At 36.2% G+C, this 18,511-nt stretch overlaps 1 protein-coding gene across 1 annotated transcript in view; it reads left to right on the plus strand.

The window, feature by feature from the left end:
- STAG1 (stromal antigen 1) overlaps positions 1-18,511 on the plus strand; it is a 374,182-nt gene that overhangs the window by 201,629 nt on the left and 154,042 nt on the right. Inside the window, exons 8-9 of the mRNA XM_010858254.1 lie at positions 5,910-6,061; positions 8,048-8,121. Of these exons, the coding sequence (XP_010856556.1) occupies positions 5,910-6,061; positions 8,048-8,121 (226 nt within the window). The remainder of the gene's footprint in view (positions 1-5,909; positions 6,062-8,047; positions 8,122-18,511) is intronic.

Genomic DNA, 18,511 nt, shown 5'->3' on the forward strand with positions numbered 1-18,511 from the left:
CCCCCGTCCCTGGGATTCTCCAGGCAAGAACACTGAAGTGGGTTGCCATTTCCTTCTCCAATGCATGAAAGTGAAAGTGAAGTCGCTCAGTCGTGTCCGACCCTCAGCGACCCCATGGACTGCAGCCTACCAGGCTCCTCCATCCATGGGATTTTCCAGGCAAGAGTATTGGAGTGGGGTGCCATTGCCTTCTCCGTGTGTTCTAACTAGTTCCTAGTAAAACTCTTGCAACCTGGCCTTTTCACTTCCTCCTCAGCCTGTCTCTTGCCTATTTCTGTGCTTCAGCCACACTAAATATGTTGCTCTTTTTTTTTTTTTTCTAGAAAAGAAACTTTAATTGGATAAGAGAGAACAAATGTTGCTCTTTTTATGAACAGTTTACCTCATAACCTTTGCACTTTTTATTCCTTCTCCCTGGGACACAATTCTGTTACAGAATCATGTTCATCGCCTCAGTTTATGCTTAATTGTGAGCCCTTCGATGAAGCCTAACCAGCCTGTTTGCTCTCTGTCCTTTCTTGTTGTTTTTCAGTTGCTCATTCATGTCCAACTCTTTGTGACCCCATGAACTGCAGCACACTAGGCTTCCCTGTCCTTTCCTGTCTCCAGGAGTTTGCTCAAACTTATGTTCATTGAATTGATGATATCATCCAACCATCTCATCCTCTGTTGCCCCCTTCTCCTCCTACCATCAGTCTTTCCCAGGATCAGGGTCTTTTCCAGTGAATTGGCTCTTCACGTCAGGTGGCCAAAGTATTGGAGCTTCAGCATTCATCTTTCCAGTGAATATCCAGGATTGATTTCCTTTAGGATTGACTGGTTTGAACTCCTTGTTATCCAAGGTTCTCTCAAGAATCTTCTCTAGCACCAAAGTTTGAAAGCATCAATTCTTTGGCACTCAGCCTTCTTTATGGTCCAGCTCTCTATACATGACTATCTATACATGACTGCTGGAAAAACCGTAGCTTTGACTACACATACCTTAGTCGAAAGTGATGTGTCTGCTTTTTAATATACTGTCCAGGTTTGTCATACCTTTTCTTCCAAGGAGCAAGTGTCTTTTAATTTCATGGCTGCAGTCACTGTCCACAGTGATTTTGGAGCCCAAGAAAATAGTCTGTCACTATTTTTCCATTCCATTCTTCCCCATCTGTTTGCCATGAAGTGATGGGACCGGATGCCATGATCTTTGTTTTTTGAATGTTGAGTTTTAAGCCAGCTTTTTCACTCTCCTTCAAATTCATCAAGAGGCTCTTTAGTTCCTCTTCACTTTCTGCCATTAGTATGGTGTTATCTACATATCTGAGGTTATTGATATTTCTCCTGGCAATCTGCACAATATACTTAGTTTACAAGTTAAATAAGCAGGGTGATAATATATAGCCTTGACGTATTCCTTTACCAATTTTGAACTGGTCAGTTCACAGTTGTCGATTCTAATCTAATCTAATTAGTCCAGTTCTAACTGTTGCTTCTTGACCTGCATACAGGTTTCTCAGGAGGCAAGTAAGGTGGTTTGGTATTCACATCTCTTTAAGAATTTTCCAGTTTGTTCTGATCCACACAGTCAAAGGCTTTAGTGTAGTCAATGAAGTAGATGTTTTTCTGAAATTCCCTTGGTTTTTCTATGATGCAACGAATGTTGGCAATTTGATCTCTGGTTCCTTTACCTTTTCTGAATCCAGCTCTTTTTCTGTAATTTCTTGGTTTACGTACTGTTGAAGCTGCATTTCAGTTCAGTCACTCAGTCGTGTCCAGCTCTTTGTGACCCCATGGACTGCAGCACACCAGACCTCCCCGTCCATCACCAACTCCTGGAGTTTACTCAAACTCAGATCCATTGAGTCGGTGAAGCCATCCAACCATCTCATCCTCTGTCATCCCCTTCTCCTCATGCCTTCAATCTTTCCCAGCATCAGGGTCTTTCCCAATGAGTCAGCTCTTTGCATCAGGTGGTCAAAGTATTGGAGTTTCAGCTTCAGCATCAGTCCTTCCAATGAACACCCAGGACTGCTCTCCTTTAGGATGGACTGGTTGGATCTCCTTGCAGTCCAAGAGACTCTCAAGAGTCTTCTCCGACACCACAGTTCAAAAGCATCAATTCTTTGGTGCTCAGCTTTCTTTATAGTCCACCTCTCACATCCATACATGACTACTGTAAAAACCATAGCCTTGACTAGATGGACCTTTGTTGGCAAAGTAATGTCTCTGCTTTTTAATATGCTGTCTAGGTTGGTCATAACTTTCCTTCCAAGGAGTAAGTGTCTTTTAATTTCCTGGCTGCAGTCACCATCTGCAGTGATTTTCAAGCCCAAAAATATAAAGTCTGCAACCTTTTCCACGGTTTCTCCATCTATTTGCTGTGAAGTGATGGGACCAAATGCCACGATCTTTGTTTTCTGACTGTTGAGCTTTAAGCAAACTTTTTCACTCCCCTCTTTCACTTTCATCAAGAGGCTCTTTAGTTCTTCACTTTCTGCCATAAGGCTGGTGTCATCTGCATGCCTGAGTTTATTGATATTTCTCCTGGCAGTCTTGATTCCAGCATGTGCTTCATCCAGCCCAGCATTTCTCATGATGTACTCTGCATATAAGTTAAATAAGCATGGTGACAATATAGTCTTGACGTACTCCTTTCCCTATTTGGAACCAGTCTGTTGTTCCATGTACAGTTCTAACTGTTGCTTCCTGACCTGCAAATAGGTTTCTCAAGAGGCAGGTCAGGTGGTCTGGTATTCCTATCTCTTTCAGAATTTTCCACAGTTGATTATGATCCACACAGTCAAAGGCTTTGGCATAGTCAAAGAATTTTGCACATTACCTTGCTGGCACATGAAACGAGTGCAATTGTGTTCTGTCCTTTTTACCATACTTTATTTTTCTTTCTAACCATATTTTATTTTTATTTAACTGATATAGTTTTTATTTTATATTATCTATTGATACTTTGCCTTCTCCTCACTAGACAGTAAATTTATGGACGCAGATACTGTCTCATTTACTTTTCAGCTTCTAATACTCAGAACAGTGCTTATTCCGGATTGGCAGATGAGTGGGAAGCACTAAATAAGTATTTTTTGTGGCAAAAGACTAATTTTTACATTATATTCTTAATGTCATTTTGTTAATAGACTCAATATATATAAGATTTTCTGTCAGATTGTTATAAAAATTTCTAAAAACTTTCAAATTTATACTTTTTTTTTTACAACGAGAAACGTTTATTTTTCTCGCTAATAAATTTATAATTTTTCTTGGAAGTCTCTGTGGACTAAATAGGGATTAGCTGGCTAGACTCTAGGCTGCAAGTGTGTTTTGACTCCAAGCTGCAATTTCGATTAAAAGTGCTCAAAATTTCTCTCTTCTGGAATCAGCAGCTCTCCAGAGCATGTTCTTGTTATGACTTTAACAGAAGCACAAGAGGCCAAACCAGATCATGTATGAACAAATTTATACTTTACTGAACTGGTAACAAGCCATTTGTATTCTGCACATATTTGCATAGCACACTTTTAGTAGTACAGCAATAGAACAAGTTTGTCATTCCATAGCTAACCTTTAAAATGTGAATGCTAAATGAAGTATTCACTTTGGTAAGCAAAGAGAAGATACTTTCAAAGTCCATATCATAGACCAGGTTGAATTCCTGTAGGATTATTATTTTATAAAATTCTTTTAATAATACCGGTAAATTGTAATTCATGCTCACTTTATGCAGGAATGAGTCTTTTTTCAGGGGACTCCATCCCTATCACAGTCCCCATTATTGTACCTATATTGTTAAGTTAGGAGTCTTCTTCACTAGCTGTATTTGCTTGTATTTTGGTATTTAAGGTGAAAATTTCAGTGAAGTTGAAATTTTACATACTCATACACATTAAATACTGCATTATCATATCTAATATATTTCTGAAAATATACTGATTATTTTACATTTCTTCTGTTTTAGTATGTTGATATATTTTGCTGTTGATATATACCTAGAGTATGAGAAGGGTCATTACACAACTGCCAGTTCGGGAGTTTGGGATCTGGGTTCGCAAGGCGATATAACACAACAAAACACGGTTAAGTTCAAGAGCATTAATGTCTCAGCTTCCACTGATTAATTCCAGACAGAGTTGGTGGAAATTTAAATGCTTTCCAACTCCTTGATCTTCAAGTCATTTTATTTTAGAAGTCTAGAAGTATAAACAGAATTAAGCTCCATTTGGGTATGACTTTGTATGCTTAGGACAAACTCCCTTAAAATATTATCCCTAAAAGAAAAGTTATTCTTGACTTAGGCAGTTTGAATGCCCCTGATCAATTCTGTCTTTGAGCTATTCTTTTTTATACAGGTTAATTTTAAAAGTACTTTTAGCTTTCAGAGGTATTCTACTGACAATGTGTAAAATGCTGTCAAATCACTAGCCTATATTTTGAAACACAAGATTTCTCAATATATTATATTTAGATGTTGTATCTCAAGAAAAAAGAAACATTTAAATGTATTTCAAAGAGCTCACTAACTTAAATGCATTTTTTTTTTTTAGGATTTTTGTGTTAATATTTTGGTTTGAGGGCAGTATCAATTGATAGTATCCAAAACGTAGATAGAGTTTCAGAATAACACGTGTGTGTGTGTGTGTGTGTGTGTGTATGAATAGAAAGGTATAGATAGAACATTATGTATATATGTTTATGTGTAATTAAAGGAAATTTTGGAAGTTTTAAAAGAAATGCAGGCTCATTTAATTATTTATATATTTGTATTGGTTCTTCCAAAACACTCAGTAGTAACTGAGCATTCATTGCAGATAAGTAAACTAAAGGGAAAAAAGGGGAGATTATTTTTCCATCACAAGTTCTTCCGTTCCTTTAACAGATTTCCCTATACTCTCAGCATCTAAATGATGAAACTGAATAGGAATAGACAAAAGATTTAAGTATTGTGTCATACCTGTTCCTCAGAGGATTTGAAACAGAAGTTTGAAAATATTTAAATAGATTTATGAACACAGGTGAATGTTTAAAAGTACATGAACACTGTGGGGAAAATAGATCAATCAGAAATTCACAAAATATGTTTTTGATGAATTTAATGTGTTTCATAGGTTCAGTCCATTTTTCAGGAATCAAAAGTTACGCCATTCACTGAGGTGAGGATCACAGGGAAAGAACCATCTATGGTAATAAAAGTCATAAATTGATTGTACACAGCTGAGACACCTTTGAGGCATCTAAGCACAGATATTAAGGAAGCAATTGTATGCACAGAACTGGTAGCCAGAAGTGAGGTCTGAAAGGCTTGGTTAGTATTCTTGCCTGAAGAATCCCGTGGACAGAGGAGCCTGGTGGGCTACAGTCCGTAGGGTTGCAAAGAGCTGGACACGACTGAAGTGAGAGCACACACGCACACACTTAGATTTGTGTATGTGTGAAGGTGAGGGAAAGGAGTTGTTGAAGATACTGTTTAAGTTCTTCATGGTAATAATTAGAATGAGTCAGTTGCGGGGGTAGGGGTGGTGTTTGGGTTTGGGATTATTTTTTGTTATTGTTAGTTCTTTGTGTCTGCACCATGCAGCTTATAGGATCTTAGTTCCCCAACCAGGAATTGAATTCAAGGCCATGGCAGTGAAAGTGCCAATTCCTAGCCCCTGCACCACTAGAGAACTCCCAGGATGAGTCTGGTTTTCATAGGAATATTAATAAGCCAAGCTTATAGGGACACTGAGACAGAGAAAATTTTTGCAGACTAAAATGATTTTATTTCCATAAAACAATTTTTCTTTTTATTTTAATTATGCCTAGATTATCAAACATAGAAGTTGACTAGTTTCCTTCCATCATCCATTTCTGTTACAAAATTGTAAACTTTTGAAGTTCTGATTCACAGGTGAATACTATAATCTTCCTTTATTTCTTAGCCATGAAGCTCATGACTGCTCTGGTGAATGTTGCCTTAAACCTCAGTATTCATCAGGATAATACACAGAGACAATATGAAGCTGAGAGAAATAAAATGATTGGGAAGAGAGCCAATGAAAGGTTGGAGTTACTACTTCAAAAACGTAAAGAGGTAAGTTTCACAGTAACTGAGATTCTTCAATTTGTCTTTTAAAGGTACATTGTTTGATCTCAAAGTTTTCAAATGAATCTGGCATTTGATTCCAGCCAGTGGTTATCTGAGTGCAGTGTGATGGCAGAAGAGTATCACAAAACAACCCTGTTTAGAAAGAAGGTAGTCTGAGAGTTAGATAACTCAGAGAGATTATCAAGCTATGAAACCAGAAAGCACAGTAAATACTAACATCAAAAGTAGGGGCCAGCAAAGTTGCATTCCACAAGAAAGCCAAAGACTGTGTATTTGTGGTGTATGAGACATTTCTGTGAATTAAAAAAAAAAAAAAAGATTGGCCCCAATTTTATAGTGAAGGTTTCATATATGGGTTGAAAATGATTTTAAACTAGATTTTTATAGGCAACATTTTTTCATCCAATCAGAAATAAAATTTTAGATGTACAGTATTAATCTCTGTTTTACCTTGAAAAAAGAAAAGTATCTCAGTGCTATAAACACATCGCTGTCAACAAATACTGGGTTATAACTGGCAATAAGAGGGAACAAACTTATGATTGATTAAATCATAGTCTATGATGTATTGGAGGGCTAAGGCTGCTACAGCAGATACCACAAACTGATTTTTCTTTCGGACAGAAATTTATTGTCTCACAGTTGTGTAGGCTAGAAAGTAAAGGATATACATAAAATGATTTTTACATTGTTATTAAATATTAATTTTTCAAAAAAAAAACAAAAAAAGAAAGTAAAGGGTAACTCTAATCTTCACATGGTCTTCTCACTGTATGTGTCTCTAAGTTTCTCCTTATAAAAAGGAGACAGCAGTCAATTAGATTTGAGGTCCATCCTACTCCATTATGACTCCAAGTTAACTAATTACATCTGCTACAACCGTATTTCCAAATAAGGTTTGAGGTCTAGGAGTTAAGACTTCTGTATATGAAGTTTTGAGGAACACAATACAACTCACAGCACATTCCATACTAGAAATAATTGTAAGTTTTGGAATTGTTCTTTAGTAAGTCCTGCTAACCAAACTGTATACCTTTTATATAAATTATTAAGTTTTTGTATAATAAAGGTAGCAAAAGTAAATTTAAACTAAGTTTCAATAATTATTCTCCCAAACTTATTTCAGTAAAACTGAAAATAAAGCATATAGCAAAAGAGGATATCTGAAGGTATTTTATTGTCATAGTATTGAATGTACTTTTTGTATCACTGGTTTTATTCCTTTTGAGTAATATTTGAACTCAGATTTTAACTTCAGTGAGTAGTAATGCCTGAAATTTCTTCATCTCTTTTCTATAGTATTCATTTTGTTGCTGCATTTCATCACTAATGGCTGAGATGCTTGCTGCCTTGTATTCCTCCTTTATTGGGAGTTTGACCTACACTTACTTTGAGGCTAATGGGTAGTTTAGGTGAAATAGGAACGTTCCCGTACAATGGCAAATGTAATAATCAAGAATTATCTGTTACTGAGAAAAGTAAAACCAAGCAGGGGACCTGGTTTGGACAGGAGAGGTATATAAGTTGAGGCCTATTCCCAAAGCAAATAATATTTTGTGATAGGCATCTGGTCACACTTAAACCATACCACTATTTTTTAGTCATTGTGTAATACATGTTGCTGCTTCTAAGTCACTTCAGTCGTGTCTGATTCTGTGTGACCCCATAGATGGCAGCCTACCAGGCTCCCCCGTCCCTGGGATTCTCCAGGCAAGAACACTGGAGTGGGTTGCCATTTCCTTCTCCATTAATACATGTTGAGAGAGACAGAAAGAGGTTCTAAGCCAATGTAGTAAAGCTGTAGAAAAAAATGAAAGGATCCTGGTAATTTAAGACATCTGTTGCACAATACTTAAGAAAAAGGATTGAAAATTACACAGAATGAGAATAATCATGAATTTAAAATGATTGGAACTCTTTATTTCAAATAAAATTATTAGTATTTTAATTTATATTTATTTCTCATTTCAGCTACAAGAAAATCAGGATGAAATCGAAAATATGATGAACTCTATTTTTAAGGGTATATTTGTTCATAGATACCGGTAAGGGATTTTAAAAATCATTTAGAAGATTTTTAACTTAATTTGTAGCTTCTTTGTAGTCCTACTCAATTATAAAAACATAAACTCTTTAATTACTTGTTTTGTTAGCTAGAAAGCACCATTGTATATGAAAGCTAAATAAATGTCATGCTACTAACTGTGGTCAAAATTGTACCACAGCTGTCATCGACACGTTCTTCCAGATTCAGAATATATACTGTTAGAGACTTCCTTTGTACTTGCGTTTGTACTAATTTCATTTTAATTAATAACATATCCGTAAGTTAATGTGGCCTTAATATGATTTCATTATCTTCATTTTTGAAAGAATTAAATTCCATGCTTAATGCCCCATTGTACACATCTTATTATATGATCAAATTAACCAGCAGTGTTTTAAAAATTGTTATGGGAGAAATGTGTACAGGAAAGGACACCTCTGCAAATAATGCAGCATCTCTGTAATATCATTCTTCTTTACCTTCAACTATATACATGAAAGTAGGAGCAAAATACTCCTGAAGTATTTTTGTCATGCTCTATTGCAAGTGTCTTTCTTTAAAACCTGTGAACTTTTAAAATATTAATTACATGAGTGTATTTCATAGAGAATTAATGAATCAAATACATATGCTTGTTGTTTTCTGTTAATTAGGTGTGATGTTTACATAGATAAGACACAGATACAGATAATAAGACTTTTTTTAGACACATTTGAAACTTGTGATGGGCCAGTTAATTTTAAAACTTAAACAGAGAAAGTAGGGGGAATTTTTTTTTTTTTTAAGGAAAAATTGTAACTTTGATAATTTACTTTTAAATCATTTTGATGTCATTCAAAATATAAAACTCTTGAAATATAACCAAGGCTTTTACTTTGAGTGTGGATTCTCTCAATGGAGAATCACATGCTCTTCCTTCCATATACTGGGCTTTCCTGGTGGCCAGGAAGAATCTGCCTGCAATGTGGAAGGCCTGGGTTGGGAAGATACCCTGGAGAAGGGAAAGTCTACCCACTCCAATATTCTGGCCTGGAGAATTTCATGAAGTGTATAGTCCATGGGGTTGCAGAGTCAGACACGACTGAGCGAACTTCACTTCATAATAAATTATCAACAAATTAATTTTCGAAAATGCAAGAATTTCCTTGTATTCCTACCTGCTGTGCAGTCTTTTTGGACTTCCCCAAGCGGATCAGTGGTTAAAGGATCTGTCTGCAATGCAAGAGGCACAGGAGACGTGGGTTCGATCACTAAAGTAGGAAGATCTCCAGGAGAAGGAATCAACAACTCCCTGTAGTATTCTTGCCTGAAAAATCCTATGGATAGAGGAGAGTGGCAGGCTACACTCCGAAGGGTCACAGAGAGTCGCACATGAGTGAGCGACTGAGCATGTACATACATACATAAATATAATTAACATAAAATAAATTGTACATTTAAGTGCATAATTTGATGTTTTGGCACATACACACACACCCCTGTAAAAGTGACAGGCAAAGTATGTCCATATCCTGAAAAGATTTCTCATAACACTTTGTAATTCCTCCCTTCCTACCACTCTTCACCTTCCCCATCCTTAAGCAATCATTAATCAGCTAACTGATTTGTTTACATTTTCTAAAATTTTATAGAAATAGAATTTACATATTGTACTCCTGATTCTCGTTCTTATCTCCTTCTGATTTCTTTCACTAAGAAAATTAAGGTCTTTCATCCCTAAGACTGAACTGTAAGTTTTTCATAGATTAACTTTGTTGAGTTCAGGAAGTTTCATGTCCTGTCCTGATTTTCTGAGACTTCATTAGGAATAAATGCTGATTTTTGTCAAGTACTTTTCTCCATCTTTTGAGATCATTTTGTGGTTTTTCTTTTTTAAGACTATTAATGTGGTGAGTTAATTTGGTTGATTTCTCATATGTTAACCGTAAGTTCTTGGGTTAAAACCCACATAATCATGAGGTATTACTTTTCTTCATTTGAATGTTTTTATCACTATAAATTCAGATTTATTTTTTAAAGTACAAATGATTTACAGCATCATGTTTCTGGTACACAGCAAGTGACTCATATACACACACACACACACACACACACACACACACACACACAAAAAAATCGCACATGCTTTAAGTCCCCTACACAAGCATGAGTTCTGTCCTGAGAGCAAATTTTTAAGTCCAATGTGTTGATAAGTCCAACAAAGTTATCCCGAACCCCCAACTAACACAATCAGCTATATAGTACTGTAGTGTACTTAGTCGCTCAGTCATGTACAACATCTTTGCAACCCCATGGACTGTAGCCCACCAGATTCCTCTGTCCATGGGGATTCTCCAGGCAAGAATACTGGAGTGGTTGCCATGCCCTCCTCCAGAGGGTCTTCCCAGCTCAGGGATCAAACCCAGGTCTCCTGCATTGCAGGTGAATTTACCAGCTGAGCTTCCGGGGAAGCCCATATAATACAGTACCATAGTGTAATGGTTTTATAATACTTTTATACACGAGTAATACACAAAAAAACAAATATTTTTAATCTTTACAGTATTATAAAAAGTACAGTATTACAGCTGCTGACATACAGGAGTTGGCATTGAGTGAATAAGCAAGAAGAGGTGCCAACTGTAGGAGGGAGCAAGAGTGGGAGATGGTAGAGCTGAAGGATTGTCAGCAATAAGAGAGAGCAAGGTGCAGTTTCACTCACACCTGACAATGATTGCACAGTTTCTGGTTTCTTGCGGGATTCAGTTCTGTGTACTCTCTTGGGGGGGAAAAATGATCCCATGATGTGTGGGTAGTAGCTCTATTTTTCTTACCATAGATGACACAGTACCACTGGATTGCATTCTGAAGCTTGTTGCTGAAAGCTTCGTGTACTGGTCTACGTTAAAGTCCTGTGCCTACAAACAAATAACACTTCCTCAAATAAAATCCCCTTGCCATTTCCAGCATCATGGATCTCTTCAGTCTTTGAGTTACTTCTTTCTCTTCTTTGTTTTTTCTCTGAGCTTCCAATTCCTGGCACTTCTTAGCAGTACCACTTATATCACCGCTGCTCTTATGCTTACTTATAGACACCTTGGACTTACATAAAGATCCTATACTACTCTACTCTATACAGTGTTACACAGTAAAGTACAGAAAAGAACAACCACTTGTAGAGGATGCACACACATGACAATGTATGCCGGACATATGAACTACTTTACATAAATTGGACATGCAAACACACATTCTCATCTTTGAAATTTCACAACTTGCAGGTTTGTGTGGAGGGCACTCACTGTACATGAATGTAAATCTATTTTTTTTTCCTGATTTTTTTGCCATGTTGTTCATTCGCTAAGTCATGTCCAGATCTTTGTAGCCCCATGAACTGCAACATGCCAGGCTTTCCTATCCTTCACTATCCCCCAGAGTTTACTCAAATTCATATCCATTGAGTCGGTGATGCCATTCAACCATCTCATCCTCTGTTGGCCCCTTCTCCTCCTGCCCTCAATCTTTCCATGCGTCAGGGTCTTTTCTAATAAGTCAGCTCGTCCCATCAGGTGGCTGAAGTATTGGAGCCTCAGCATCAGAAGTTCCAATGAATATTCGCTGTTGATTAATACACTGTCTAGGTTTGTCTTAGCTTTTCTTCCAAGAGGCAAGCATCTTTTAATTTTGTAGCTGTAGTCACTGTCCGCAGTGATTATGGAGGCCAAGAAAATAAAATCTGTCACTGTTTCTACTTTACCCCCATATATTTGCCATGAGGTGATGGGACCAGACATTATGATTTTCACTTTTTTTTTTTTTTTTGATTTTCACTTTTTAAATGTTGAGTTTTAAGCCAGCTTTTTCATTCTCCTCATTCACCCTCATCAAGAGACTCTTTAGTTCCTCTTCACTTTCTGCCGTTGAAGTGGCAGAAGATTTGTGCACTGTGTAGAGAAGGTGCTGTGACTAATCAAAGATGTCAAAAGAGGTTTGCAAAGTTTCATGCTGGGGATTTCTTGCAGGAAATGCTCCAAGGTCGGATAGAGCAGTTGAAGTCAATGGTAGTCAAATGGAGACTTTATTTGAAAACAATCAATGTTACACTGTTCAGGAGATAGCTGAGATACTCAAAATATCTAAATCAAGCGTTGAAAATAATTTCCACCATCTTGGTAACGTGGAATGGAAGAGATCTTAGGGCAAGTGAAACGAACCAACCCCAACCACACCAAAGGCCACTCTTCATCCAGAGAAGGTTGTGTTGTGTATGTGGTGGGATTGGAAAGGAATCCCATTAACTTTTGTTAATTGGTTACAGTGTGTCTAGGTGTGTTCCTCTGTGGATTAATCCTGTGTGGGAATTTGGGTGACTATTTTCTTTCCTTGGTTAGGAAAGTTTCCAGCTCTTCAAGTTCTTCCTCCACCTCTCTCCTCTCTTTCTGGGACTCCTATAATGTAAATATTAATCTGCTTGATGATTTCCCAGAATTCTCCTAAACTTCCTCATTTTATATCATTTTTTTTCCTATTTTGTGGCAGTGATTTTCACTACTCTGTCTTCCATCTGATACGTTCTTCTGCCTCATGTAGTCTTCTGTTGATTACTCCTGTTATATTTTTCATTTCAGTTATTGTATTCTTTTGTTTATTCTTTATATTTTCTAATTCTTTGTTAAAAATGCCTCGTTTCTTGCTCCATGCATCCATTCTTCTCTCAGTACCTTTCATCATCTTTACAATTATCACTCTGAACGCATAGGTAGATTGCCTGTCTCTGCTTCTCTTTGTTCTTCTGTGGTTTTATCCTGTTTTTTTGTCTGAAATATATTCCTCTGTCATCTCATGTATCTTCTGTCTAGAACTAATCAGTTATATTTATTTTTTCTTAAGAGAACGAGATTTTGGTTCTTCACTGTTTTTGTTTTCTGTTTCACTTGAGGACTGCTCTTTTTATTATTATTTTCTTTCTTCTACTTTCTTTAGGTTTCCTTCCTTTGTCCTTAGTTTCTCAAGGTGGAAACGGAGATCGTTGGTTTAATCCTTGCTTTTCTTTGTGCTATAATTCTTTGTTGTCAGTCAGTTTGTTGTGTTCAACTGTTTGCGACCCCATGGACTGCAGCACACCAGGCTTGCTTGTCATTCAATTTCTCGGAGTTTGCTCAAACTCATGTCCATTGGGCTTCCCTGGTAGCTCATATGGTAAAGAGACCTGGGTTCAATCCCTGGGTTGGGAAGATCCCCTGGAGAAGGAAATAGCAACCTACTCCAGTAATCTTGCCTGAAAAATCCCATGGACAGAGGGACCTGGTGGGTTACAGTGCATGGGGTCACAAAGAGTCAGTGTTCATTGAGTTGATGATGCCATCCAACCATCTCATCTTCTGTCACCCCCTTCTCCTCCTGCTTTGATTCATTCCCAGCATCAAGGTCTTTTCCAATGACTCTGCTCTTAGCATAAGGTGGCCAAAGTATTGGAGCTTTTTTACTCCTACAATTTTCTTTCTTAGCAGTGCTATACCTGTTTTCCCTAGATGTGGAGTGTGCTGTTTCCATTTTCATTTAGTTCAAAATACTTTCTAATTTCCCTTTGGGCTTATTTTTTTGAACCATGGATTATTTAGATGTAGAAATTTTGTGTATATTTGCAAATATCTCAAAACTTCCTATTATTTTATCCTAATTTAAAATCATTTTAGTCAGAGCATATACTTTGTATGATTTAAGTGTTAAGTTTAATAAGATTTGTTTTATGTACCACAGTATGTTCTATTGTGATACAGTAGGAAAACAGTATGTATCATGCTTTTGTTTTTATGCCTGTTAGGTCAGAGTTGGTTGATGGTTGGTTAAGTCTTTTCTATCCTTACTGATCTTTTTATTCTAACAATTATCAAGAAGGATTTTATAAAAGTACTTTTTGTATTCTTAATTCTGGTGTGTTATCACATAAATGATTTCCATAATTTTCCCCAGCCTGTGACTTTATTTTCTTTCTTCATGGTACCTTTTGAAGAGCAAAAGTTTTCATATTCAGTGCAATAATTTATCCATTTTTCTTCTTTGGTCATGCTTTTGATGTCATATCTGTGAACATTTTGCCTAACCCATTCTTACGCCTTATATTCTAGAGGTTTAATCATTTAAATTAATTTATATGAACTATTTTTAAGTTAATTTTTGTATATGGTATATATAAGGGTATAAGTACACTTTTTGGATATAGGTGTATTTTTTAGAAGCACCATTGGTGGAAGGCTGTTCTTCAGCTGAGTTGCTTTAGTGCTTTTCTTGGGACTTGAATTACTATAAATGCAAAGTTTTATTTTTTGGATTTTTTAATCTTTTCTTTTTTAAAAAATTAAATTTATTTATTTTAATTAGAGGCTAATTACTTTACAATATTGTGTTGGTTTTGCCATACATCAACATGAATCTGCCACGGGTGTACACGTGTTCCCAATCCTGAACGCGCCCCCCCTTCTCCCTCCCCATACCATCCCTCTGACTCATCCCAGTGCACCAGCCCAAGCTTCCTGTATCCTGCATTGAACCTGGACTGGCAATTCATTTCTTATATGATATTATACATGTTTCAATGCCATTCTCCCAAATCATCCCCCTCCCCCCACCCCCAGAGTCCAAAAGACTGTTCTATATATCTGTGTCTCTTTTGCTGTCTCCCATACAGGGTTATCGTTATCATCTTTCTAAAATCTTTTCTTACACCCATACCACCTGTATTGATCTCAGTTTTGAAATTTTTTTTAATTTATTTATTTTAATTAGAGGCTAATTACTTTACGATATTGTATCGGTTTTGCCATACATCAACATGCATCCGCCACAGGTGTACACGTGTTCCCAATCCTGAATCCCCCTCCCAACTCCCTCCCCATACCATCTCTCTGGGTCATCCCAGTGCACCAGCCCCAAACATCCTGTATCCTTCATCAAACCTGGACTGGCGATTCATTCCTTATATGATATTATACATGTTTCAATGCTATTCTCCCAAATCATTTCCCCCCTCTCCCACTGAGTCCAAAAGACTGTTCTATACATCTGTGTCTCTTTTGCTATCTTGCATATAGGGTTATCGTTACCATCTTTCTAAATTCCATATATATGTGTTAGTATACTGTATTAGTGTATTTCTTTCTGGCTTACTTCACTCTATAATCGGCTCCAGTTTCAACCTCCTCATTAGAACTGATTCAAATGTATTCTTTTTAATGGCTGGGTAATACTCCATTGTGTATATATACCACAGCTTTCTTATCCATTTGTCTGCTGATGGACATCTAGGTTGCTTCCATGTCCTGGCTATTGTAAACAGTGCTGTGATGAACATTGGGGTACACGTGTCTCTTTCCGTTCTGGTTTCCTCGGTGTGTATGCCCAGCAGTGGGATTGCTGGGTTGTATGGCAGTTCTGTTTCCAGTTTTTGAAGGAATCTCCACACTGTTCTCCGTAGTGGCTATACTAGTTTGCATTCCCACCAACAGTGTAAAAGGGTTCCCTTTTCTCCACATCCTCTCCAGCATTTATTGCTTGTAGACTTTTGAATCACAGCCATTCTGACTGGCGTAAGATGGTACGTCATTGTGGTTTTGATTTGTATTTCTCTGATGATGAGTGATGTTGAGCATCTTTTCATGTGTTTGTTAACCATCTGTATGTCTTCTTTGGAGAAATGTCTATTTAGTTCTTTGGCCCATTTTTTGATTGGGTCGTTTATTTTTCTGGAATTGAGCTGCAGGAGTTGCTCGTATATTTTTGAGATTAGTTGTTTGTCAGTTGCTTCATTTGCTATTGTTTTCTGCCATTCTGAAGGCTGTCTTTTCACCTTGCTTATAGTTTCTTTTCTTGTGCAGAAGCTTTTAATTTTAATTAGGTCCGATTTGTTTATTTTTTGCTTTTATTTCCAATATTCTGGGAGGTGGGTCATAGAGGATCCTGCTGTGATTTATGTCGGAGAGTGTTTTGCCTATGTTCTTCTCTAAGAGTTTTATAGTTTCTGGTCTTACGTTTACATCTTTAATCCATTTTGAATTTATTTTTGTGTATGGTGTTAGAAAGTGTTCCGGTTTCATTCTTTTACAAGTGGTTGACCAGATTTCCCAGCACCACTTGTTAAAGAGATTGTCTTTTCTCCATTGTATATTCTTGCTCCTTTGTCAAAGATAAGGTGTCCATAGGTGTGTGGGTTTATCTCTGGGCTTTCTATTTTGTTCCATTGATCTATATTTCTGTCTTTGTGCCAGTACCATACTGTCTCGATGACTGTGGATTTGTAGTAGAGCCTTAAGGCAGGCAGGTTGATTCCTCCAGTTCCATTCTTCTTTCTCAAGATTGCTTTGGCTGTTCAAGGTTTTTTGTATTTCCATACAAATTGTGAAATTATTTGTTCTAGCTCCGTGAAAAATACCATTGGTAGCTTGATAGGGATTGCATTGAATAAATTTTTTAAAAAGCTTTATTGAGATCTAGTTGACATATAAGATACGTACGTTTAAGGTGTACAACAAAGTCCTTTGAAACACATATATTTTGAAATGATTAACCTCCATCACCTCACCTTTTAAAATTTATTGTTGTGGTAATATTTAAAAATTACTCCCTTAGCAGCTCTCAACTGTGTAATACAATATGGTTAACTATAGTCACCGTACTGTACATTAGGTCCCTAGACCCTTTTTATGTTAAACTAGAAGTTTGTTCTCTTTGATCAATACTTCCCCACTTTACCCCCACCCTTAGAATTTGGCAGCCATCTTTGTACTCTGTATTTCTGTAGGTTCACTGTTTTAATTCTACATAAAAGTGAGAACATAAAATTTTATAGATAAAAGCTTTACATAAGATAAAGTCTTTACATAGATAAAGTCTTTACATAAAAGCTTACTGGAATTTTGATGGAGAATATAATCAATCAGTACTTCAATATGGAGAAAATTGCCTTCCTCCATATATTGCATTTTCCATTCTGTGAGTATAGGTTGTATCTGCATTTACTTAGATATTCTTTAGTTTCTTTTAGCAATTTTTATTATTTTCAGTATATGTCTTTATTGCTTTTATTGAATTTATTTCTATATGTTTTCATTTTTATTTTTTTATAAATGGGGGGTTGTTTCCTTAATTTTGTTCTAGATTCCTTCTTACCAATATGTTAAAAATATAATTCATTTATTCCTCAAAAATTATAAAATATTTTCATTCATTCTGTAGTTTCAGTGTTTTGTTTTTTTAGATTCATTAAGATTTTCTACATACAGGATCATGTCTTTTGTGAACAGACACTTTTAATACTTACCTTGACTATCCAGTATAATATTCAATAAAAATTGTGAGAGACAACAAGTTTACTTGATGTCCTCTTCCAAAAATACACTCCATGTGCATAGAATATATTTTATTTTGTTACATCTTCCCATAGACCTTTTATTATTATGAAATGTCCTTTTCTAATATAAAACATCTTTTTCTTAAAGACTTCTTTGCTTCAAAATAACATACCTCAAGCTCTTTTCTGTTTGTTTGATATATGACATCTTTTTTCATCCTTTTATTTACAACTTACTTGTGTCTTTGAACATGAAACATGTCTCTTATGGAGATCCTAGAGATGGATATTGGGTTTTAATCATTAAACAATCTGTTTATTTTCTTTATGGTTGCTACAGAAATTTCATCCCATTAGCATAACTAACTTCACATAAATACAGTTTCTTTGCTTCAGTATATCTCCATTTTCTTGTTCTTCCTTTGTAGTGTTATTGTCATATATCTTTTATCTCTGTTTGTTATTGTCTTAATAGTGCCATCTTAACCATAATCTACTATCAAAATCTTATGCTATTCAATGAAATTAAACAAGTAAATGTTCATTCTGTCTTCTCTGTTTACCCTGTTGTTAGCATTTCTAACATTCTTCATTTTCTTCTATGAATGTGAGCTATTATATAGAGTTATATTTCCTTTCAGTTTGAAGGACTTTCTTTCCTGTTTCTTGTAAGGCAAGTGTGCTAGCAGTCTTTCTTTATCTGGAAATGTGTTATTTCATCATCATTTTTAAAAGATAGGTTTTTTGGGTATAGAATTCTTGATGGACAGTTTTATTTTCCTTGCAATAACTCAATGCCTTTCTGCCACTTACTGTACTTCATATTTTCTGAATAAAAACGTAATTGTTAGTCTTGCTTTTCCCCTGTACATCATGAGTCACTTTTTTTGTATTGTTTATTTTTCTTTTCTTTCCCATTTTTATTAGCTTTCCACAGTTTGTTTATCTGTTTAGATATGGACCTCTTTGTGTTTATCCTGAGATTTTGTTGACCTTCTTGGAACTGGAGATTAATGACTTTCATCAGTTTCAGAAGCTTTTAGCCATGGATTCTTCTAATATT

Source organism: Bison bison, unplaced genomic scaffold (assembly GCF_000754665.1).
Source record: "Bison bison bison isolate TAMUID 2011002044 unplaced genomic scaffold, Bison_UMD1.0 scf7180017864384, whole genome shotgun sequence".
Taxonomy (NCBI): Eukaryota; Metazoa; Chordata; class Mammalia; order Artiodactyla; family Bovidae; genus Bison; species Bison bison.